Here is a 9,090-nt window from a genome sequence, read left to right as displayed (position 1 = left end):
CAAGTTGAGATGGTAAACTTTTGATAGCATAGCTGGTTTACATCGGTATTTGAGGAGACAAGTCAGAGGTCACAAGTTCGAGGCTCGGTCGGAATTACGGGGCTATTGTTTGCAACCACTTGACGTCTGTTTCGTTGACATGGGCCTTTTCCATTAATGTTTCACAATAAATTATGTGCTTGATGAATGTATTTGCTAATAACTCAGAATTGTTGGTGTTGGGAATAGATTTAATTGCTCAAAGGAAAGATTAATTGAAAACAGTAAGACAGCCTACATAACCCTAACCCTACACAGCTAAATGTTGAAGCTCAAGTACAGTTATTTTCTAGGCCTATGCAAAGCCCAGAGTCATAACCACATCATAAAATAACCTAGCTCATATCATGACAGCACAATGGGTAAAGCATGTCAATGGTGCCCCCTATTGGATAGCATCTTCATGTGACTGACATAAAGGCCAGATCTCAAACACGTCTGTAAGTCTTTCTCTGGCTTTTAATTGTGTCTTAGTTTCAGACAGTGTTTGTGTTTATAACTGTGTAATTCTTGTCTATAACTGTCCTGTACTGTGTCATGTGTTTTATGCTGTGTGTGAACCCCGGGAAGAATAGCAGCTGCATTAGCAACAGCTCATGGGGAACTAATAAACTTAACTAAGCATGCGCAACCGGTTTATTACACCTAATGCCTGCACCTGGACCAGACTGCGCGGGCTTTGGTTCATCAGTGTGCTGACAGATGCCTTAACAAGACAGGGCAAACAATTAGCATACCTGAATGATATGGCCTCGTGGGGAGGGACGGCCGCCCTCGAGGGAAACCGATGTGGTGTAGTCCGACTCTTGACGCCGTTGACCGTTGGGACTCTGTTTTCCAATGTCGCCGAAATGATGGACAAACGCAATTAATGGCTATGACGTAGGTGAAACAGTGTAACAATGCATTCGACTACGGATGAAATTACATGGGATAGGGTTCCCAATGCAACAGGTCTCTCTTGGAAAATAGAGTGCATCTCAATGACACTAATTGGGTAAATAAAGGCTAAATAAATTATAATTTATTTGCGTTTCCCGAATCACGGTTTTGACATCCGAAATTGGTCTCTGATCATCTGGTATATTAATTGAGTCATTGATGTTGAAAGTAAGACTTTTGCCTGTAGTTGATAAAGTCTTCAACACATCTAATCTAAAGTAGGCTAAAGCCAGGACTAGAATATTTAACAGGCCAGTGGCAAAATGTCCATATTTTTTATTTATAATGTCTACTTTATGGCACCGCGAATTGTCTGAAGTAAGAAACATGTGTAGTCTAGCAAGAAACATGTGTAGGCCTAATTGATATTTCTAGCTATTCCTGCAAGGTTGATTAGGCTAATACGCCACAGGTTTCATCTGGCCGACTTATTAGGCTAAAGATTTTCCACCTTAATTGGTGTTTCTGTTTACATTGTTTACAGCCAAGTTAACGTTAATTGTGTGTCAATTTTAACAACTTTAAATGTCACAAAGCAATGGCCACCTTAAATGAAAAAGCTCCCAAGTTTTATATAGTTATATATATATATATATATATATATATATATATATATATATATATATATATATATATATATATATATATATATAGTATAGTTTTCCCATTCTAGTCGGTGACCAATGTGCGCACAATAGGCGTAGGTCTATTTGATTCTAAACCATTTTTCAGACATCCAAAACAACAATACATTACCGTAGTAAAGTGAATAGCAGGTTGCATTCACCCGAGCAACTGCGTTTAAATCTGTGCCCTATGGAGGGTTACCCCCGGATACACCTCCAAGACTATTTCTGTTTCTTCCTCTGTCATTGGCCCTCGAAGCGTCAGGATTGCCATAAGGAATGTCATAACGAATCATGGAGTCAGGTGTTTTTAAATATACGTTGCGGGCCAAGTATCGTATTCTGAATTTAGGGCATATAGCCCCATTGGCCTCCATGACCCAATTAGCTTATTCACAGGTGTCAATGACAAGAGCGCATACTGGAAACTCATCAAAAACGTTGACTGTTAAACAAGACCCTTCCTTATATACCTTCCATTGAAATGTAAAGGCAGTCGTGTAAGCATGAGGAACATTTCGCGATCCATTTTGCCAGCATTGGGTAGGCTATGCATATGGTTATACCGGCTGTTTCAATCGCTTGTGCAAGGGGGATTGAGTAACATGATTTTGGATAATAAATCAGATAATAATATTTGTAAAAAATATTCCCCAAAAAACTGTTACAACAACAACAAAATACTTTTTTGGCTGCATATGGCAGGCAATGTATCCCAAAACTTGAAACTCTTTGTATTGGCAGCCCTGTATTAATCCCTCCACTGTTATTCAATCATTTTGAAATAGGTCATCCAACATTTACAGCAGTCAATTAACTGTTCATTAAGGGTTAGGGTTAGAAATGTCCCCCAACCACTGATACAGGGTCAGATAGGCCTATCAAAGTCTAGATATCTTCTTGGGCTTGGGAAATATGATCCTAGACAAGTGATGCTGATATGTGGCAACTTTTAACTCAAGCATAGAAAAAAAACACTCATAAAGCTCCATCTTGGAAAACAACTAATGCTTTATTTAAAAACAAACTTTTAAAAAAAACTAACAGGTTGTGTTCAGCATCAGGTCTGAGGCAGCGCTCCCTTTCTCAGCCTCCTTGCTCTCCGGGGCGCCACCTGGTGGAATAACCTGAGACTTCACCTTGAACACATCCCACTTCTCAGGAACCAGCCCTTTGTCAAACACCAGCACAGCCAGGTAGGAGAACACCAAGGTGGTGCCTAGGGAAAACAGCATACATATAGTCCTGACAGGAGAATGCTGAACATAAACACCGTCCTCAAGAGTACATCCGAGAAAGTGTAGAACTGGAGGGAGGCCTAGGATAGGCTCCCCACTCAACACCCGCAACAACACCCCGCCAAGATAGCCCACCAGGGCGCCGTAACCGTTGGAGAACTTGAAGAAGAGGACACAGACCAGCTGGGGGAAGATGATGGTGTAGGCCATGTCGGCGCCTAGGATCCAGAATGCCAAAACGCTGTGGCTGAAGAAGGTGAGGGCGGTGCCAGTGAGACCGACCACCACAACGGCGATACGGATCACCCACTGCATCTCCCGGTCTGACGCCTGTGGGGAGAGGGGACGCAACATCGAGATCCAGTCAGCCTAGTTGTATTGGTGTGTTAACCAACCCACACTGCATCCAGCCTGAAAACCAAACCCTTTTAGTTATTCATGATGTAAATACTGAGGTGTTTTTTCGACCCTCTTTCCATCTCTTGCCCCCTACTCCACCTCTCCCACCCTCCACCACCCTTCTCCACCGCCAACTATCAACCTGCTCCACTTCTCGTTCTCCACCTCCTGCCTCTTTCCATCTCTGACCCCTGACACCCCACTCCCGACTCCTTCTACCTGTCACCTGTTTCCTGATGATGTTCTTGTAGATGTTGAAGGAGAAGATGGAGGTGGCCGACATCAGGCCAGAGTCGGTCGATGACATCACGGCGGCGGCGACTGCTCCTATTCCGATGATGGAGATGTAATTTGGGACGAGGTGCTGCAGGGTGATGGGAAGGACCATTCCCATCTCACCACGGGTGTACGGCGAAGGCGAACCGTAGGACGTCAGGTTCCAGTCTTGACATATCAGACAAACATTATTAGACAAAATAAACGAAACGTTGCATTGTAAACGCAGTGTGTGTGTGTTCTTCCATTTTGAACTCATTACATATTACTCATGTTACATCTCCAAGGGCCTCGAAAACAACCAACTCTAGACGGGCAAAATGGATTTCACTTCCTCATATACGCTTTATAACAATATACTCATACCTTCTGATTCCATGACAACTCAGACCAGCACAGAGGGAACTTTTATTACTTGTATACCATTCTATCCCATTTATAAGCCCTTTATGAATGGTACATTGGTACCTGTTGATGCAGCGATGGCTCCTACCAGCATAGGGGGTATTCCCACAACGATGATAGCGACGGCAGCAGCGAAGCAGGTGATCTGGGCTTTGACTGAGGTGGCGGCGGAGAGCGTCCTTTGGTGGAAACACTGGAAGGACATACTCCCCACACCCTGAGAAGAGAGGGAATGTGTTATAACTTATAAGAGATGAAATGAGTTATAAGTTTCGCGTCACACTCAAATTGTGTCTGACTGAGTGTATATATTTGTGTACTAACCCAGGAAGATGTTCTGTTGTTGTATGTTGATCAAATATAAACTGAGTTACTCATAAACAAGGTAGTGACCGGGCGAGTTAATGGAGAAAATAAAGGTGAACAATGCCCAGTAGTTCCCTGAGGGTTGATGTGTTGAGGATCCTGTCCTAGAGGCCTATCTATCAGTCCAGGCTGGGTCAACTGGGCTGTTGCTTGGGCTTACCAACAACAAGAAATCATCGATCCACTTCCAGGCGTTTTCCACCTCTAGTTTGCCTACCCAGGGGGCCTGGAAGGTGTGGTTGAAGGCTGTCTCGATGATGTCAGTGGAGGCTGGGCTCAACAGAAGGAACGGCACACACAGCCACTGCAAAGGCACACAGAGGACGCCAAAAGACTGAGTTAACTTGCTGAGCTAAAGCCAAGGCATTAGCTCAGAGGGCTAACGCAAGTCTTCAGGTCTCTTGAAATGTAACTCATCACAGGAGAGTGGTTCTAGACCATTGTATGTCAACGAGGCGCTATATAACCCAACTGATTCTGTTAGTAAAGGTCTTAACATATACACTGCTGAAGGTTCAGTTCGTAAAGGTCTTAACATACAGACTGATGAAGATTTAGAGTGAAACGTAATGTAGAACACTTCCAGGAAATTAAAGTTGCTCTCAAATTAAAAACAAGTGTTTAAAGGCCTTGCTTTGATTGGCATGGAAGTTTAACCATATATAAACCTTAGCTTGTACGGTTCAGTGCAACTAGCACCTGCGTTCGGAGCCTGAACATACAGCTGCTTCAACACTGTTCAGTGTTTTCTGATTCTTTCTTTCATTACTTCGGATTTGCTGCCCTCTGCGTCTACGCTGGGCATGCTTTAACTGATTGTCACTCATCTCATTACAGACTCACCAGGCCAACAAAAACAAGAGTGAGCTGGATGACATCAGTGTAAGCCACCGAATAGAGCCCTCCCAACAGAGTGTAGACAATGGCCACAGACGAGGAGATCCAAATGGAGTAGGTATAGGACAACCCCAGAATCACACTCATGGTTGCCCCTGGAACACACACGTGCAGACACATGTACATACATACTTGCTGTGAAAATTCTAAGACCTATTCAATTAGTTGAACTCCACTAGTCCACTGCTATTCTACGACAAACATGTTCAGTGTTGAACAAGTATATTTAAGTGTGCTGAAAATAGATGAAATAGATATTAGGCTAGCTACACGAGTAGGAAGCCAATCTATAATCTTTTACCTATTGGTGTCAGATAAAACTTGTTTCGAAAACTATTACTATTACACTATTACACTCCCTGAACGTGCCAAGATTCCCGACCTCAGTTCATGGAAATGTGGCCGTGCGCGTGTGCGTTTTGTTTACCTAAGCCGACCAAAGTGCAGGTGACCCAGAGAATGTCCACTATCAGGGCAGGCACCACCAGAGCTCCACTTAATGCTTTCCCATACTTGATCTGGAAGGGGTCCATCATGGTGACATATTTTTTGTCCCTCATCGGCTTGGCAAAGAAAATGCCCCCTGTAAGGTAAATAAAAAATAAGAAAAAAAACAACTGTCCCAATATCAATCAAGAAAGGTTTGCATACAGTTTAACCATTCATTAGAATCGAGAAGTCTTCCAAGATCAACAAATCTAAGAACATTTACAGAGACATTCACTGAACATGCAACTTTTTAGCAGGAAACCAAGCAATTAACACCTTAAGTCACTGTACTGTATGTAAGAAGCATTTTGGAAAGTGAATCCCTAAAAACGAAACCTTAAATTATTGTGGATTCTATTTTATGGTTCTATAGTATTTTCCTCTGAAATTTTTCCCCTGATTGATATGATGATGGATTTCAACAGGCTCTTACCAACAACAAAAGACACAGCGTACTGCAGCGGCATGAGAGCCCAGATTAACCCCATGTTGGGGTTGTACACGGCTTCTGCTACACCCAGGATGAAGCCCCCTCCAACCCACGTAGCTGCAGGAGAAACAAGCCCTCAAACGTTATTTATCAAACTTTATTTGTATAGCGCTTTTAATGCGTTTTTAATGGGGGTCCAGTATGTAACATTCAAGTTTTCAAAAAGCTTCTGAGTGGTTGTAATGACTGTTTAATCGGCAGCAATCAGGGAATGAGATCCCTGGCTAAGAAATAGAAGGAAATATTTCATTTCCTACCGACACTCGGTTTGCATATCTTGTTCCTGCCACGGGTGTTCTAGGGAAGTGAACTCACCAATTTTCGCCTTTCTTTCTTCGCCTCTTAAGATCATGTGCGCATGCAGAAACACAACAGCTAATGTCCAACACTGCAAGCCCATTTCGGGGGGTTATATTATTATTATTATTATTATTATTATTATTATTATTATTATTATTAGGGAGGATGTTGTTGTTTGGGACTTCAAACTGAATTTCGCAGAGGTAGCAGATTTCCTACCATGAATTTAGTTTTTTGCCAGCCATTCCTGAACCTCACTACAAAATCTGCATAGTGGCGATTGTTCAATGCCCCATATGATGAGCATTCTTTTGGTTGCAATCATGTTATACATTGATTCATGAACCAAGTGCCATGGGATAGGAACGTCAAATATCTGTTCCTAGTATTCTTGTGTCCTGTATGGCGTGGTGGTCAGTGTTTTTTACCTTAAATTAAACTGGTATACTGTTCTATTTATACTAATCTTTCTCAGCCATTTGTGGAATTGAAATATAATTCCCCCCCAACTGTGCTGGCCAATTTTCCAGGTTCTCCCCGAAACTCACCGGTCATGGTGAAGATTCCCACCACCAGACTTATATTCCGGTCTCCCAGGAGGGAAATCTCCATCTGGTCTCCCCGGCAGGTCTTCAGCTTCTTTTTGGATTTGGAGGATGCCCATATTCCCGTTCCAAGCACAAGTAGATAGAATCCCACCATTACAACCAGACCAGGGATGTTGACAGCCATAGTGGACCGCTCACTGTCTGAGAGAGGACGTTTATTTGTCATTACAACATATACAGGTATACAGTGCAACAAAATAAACAAGCATACAGTAGTGTTAGTTTGATAATAGATCCCTAGATAGATCTGTCTTGCACTGTTGCTTAACGTCATTGATTGTTTTGGATTTTCTTGTAGAATATCTATTGTAACCTCATGCATAAACTAGAATTAATAGAATTAACCACATGCTATTAAATTAGCTCCCTGCATCATAAGAGCTTTCCATTTCAGACATTTACAGAGGTCTGAGGGCAGAGGCGGGGAGCCTGACAAAGGGTGCGTTGCAGTCGTCAAGGTGGGAGATCACAAGTGTCTGGACCAAGAGTTGTGCTGCTTCTCTGGTGAGGAATGGACGCATCCTTCTGATGTTGTAGGGGAAGAATCTACAGGAGCATGCTGTCGTTGTGATGTTTGCCGCACAGGATCAAGGTCAAGGATCACCCCAAGGAAGAGCAGCTCAGTCTTGTTAGGGTTCAGCTTGAGGTGGTGGGCTGACATTCAAGCAGAAATGTCTGCAAGACACACAGACACATGTTGCCACCTGTGAGTCAGAGGAAACAGTAGAGGGTCAGAGGCAGAGGATTGAATTTCACAATGGTAGCAAGAAGCTTTAGAGGTGTGGTTGAGAAGGAGAGAGAGATCATGTTTTAGGTCATCAGGGAGGCTGGTTTTCCCCTCAGCTGCCCGGAACCCTACTCTACAAGCTTGCAGGGTTTCAGACAGCCAAGGAGTGTGTGGAGAGGATCGTGCTGGCCTTGAGGTCAGTGGACAGAGGGAGTCGAAGGATGATGAAAGAGTGGACAGGAGGGTAACAATGTGAAGTTTGACAGGGGAGGTGACAGAAACATTACGGAATTCTAAGGTGGATATGGACAGGTGTGACAGAGGAAGGACATTATGTGCCCACTTAGGTGAGATGAGGAGCCCTATGCCTCCCCCTCGACCAGAGAGTCTAGGGGAATGAGAAAAAGAGTAGGCATCAGACAGGGCTGCCGGAGTAGCTGTGTTTTTCGGTGTAATCCATGGCTCTGTGAGGGCAAAGAAGTGGAGGGACATGAAGCAGGTGTAAACTGAGATAGCCTCTGTTTCCAGACCGCTGATTGGCAGTTCCAAAGTCCTCCCGCAACAGTGAGGTCATGGTCAGTTGAGCATGGTGGGTAGACTAGATTAGATGGGTTGCGAGGGGGGGTGTAGCGTCTATGTGTCCTCCTGAAGGATGAAATAACAGGAATGGGGAGAAAGCACATTGTGATATTTGCCGGTATAGAGATAGAGGGTTTGTGGGCAATACAAGATGTAGGTAGCGCTAAATACACCCAGAGTAGTGGAAAAAATAATCAAATAGAATAAAGATACTTAGTAGTTTGGCCTTCCTCGATGGACTCCTTTGTCTTCCTGTCAGTATAAGTGCAGATTCTGTAATTGCTGATGACTTAGCAGGGTTGCAGCATCCTCCCACCTAGACTTCACCACTCAAACTTCACCACTCAGCCCAAATCTACTTAGTGTTTCTAGTCAGAGCTGAGTTGGCACTTAAGTACCCTGCAGAGAAGTTTCAGCCCCTCCGACTGGAGATTGACAGCAACTGGTTTCAACAGAAACTAGGTCCCAGGGCTTCAGGCAGGATAGCCACAGCAATACTACAAGATTAAATTAACATACTCAGTCTGGAGACAGACTTCACCACTCAGTCCAAATGTACTTTCCCATCACTAGAAACTGCGCCATCATAAGCAAGTTACTTTGTAAAGTAGTACTTGTGGCCACGATACTAACCCCTCTTTGAAGCTCGATTGGGGCCAAGACAGATTTCCAATTGGTCTTATCTCAGTCCTCATCACCTTTGCATCAG

General features: G+C 43.6%; 1 protein-coding gene across 2 annotated transcripts; it reads right to left on the bottom strand.

Annotated features, from left to right (window-relative positions):
- Positions 1 to 2,257: 2,257 nt before the first annotated feature.
- Positions 2,258 to 8,641, bottom strand: LOC310821266 (high-affinity choline transporter 1-like). 2 transcript variants are annotated; one of them, XM_083693239.1, is made up of 9 exons: positions 8,595 to 8,641; positions 7,016 to 7,216; positions 6,111 to 6,224; positions 5,616 to 5,771; positions 5,135 to 5,283; positions 4,452 to 4,595; positions 3,989 to 4,142; positions 3,471 to 3,688; positions 2,258 to 3,175 (listed from the first exon to the last, which is right to left on the bottom strand). In XM_083693239.1, exons 2-9 carry the CDS (start codon positions 7,197 to 7,199, stop codon positions 2,648 to 2,650), a joined length of 1,647 nt encoding a protein of 548 aa, XP_083549365.1. In that variant the 5' UTR covers positions 7,200 to 7,216; positions 8,595 to 8,641; the 3' UTR covers positions 2,258 to 2,647. The 2 variants fall into 2 exon arrangements, with proteins under 2 accessions (XP_083549365.1, XP_083549366.1); XM_083693240.1 differs by lacking the exon at positions 8,595 to 8,641 and having other exon boundaries at positions 4,509 to 4,595; positions 7,016 to 7,220.
- Positions 8,642 to 9,090: the final 449 nt, after the last annotated feature.

Source organism: Argentina silus, assembly GCF_951799395.1.
Source record: "Argentina silus genome assembly, chromosome: 21".
NCBI classification, from domain to species: Eukaryota; Metazoa; Chordata; class Actinopteri; order Argentiniformes; family Argentinidae; genus Argentina; species Argentina silus.
This window is presented reverse-complemented; position numbering and strand designations above follow the sequence as displayed.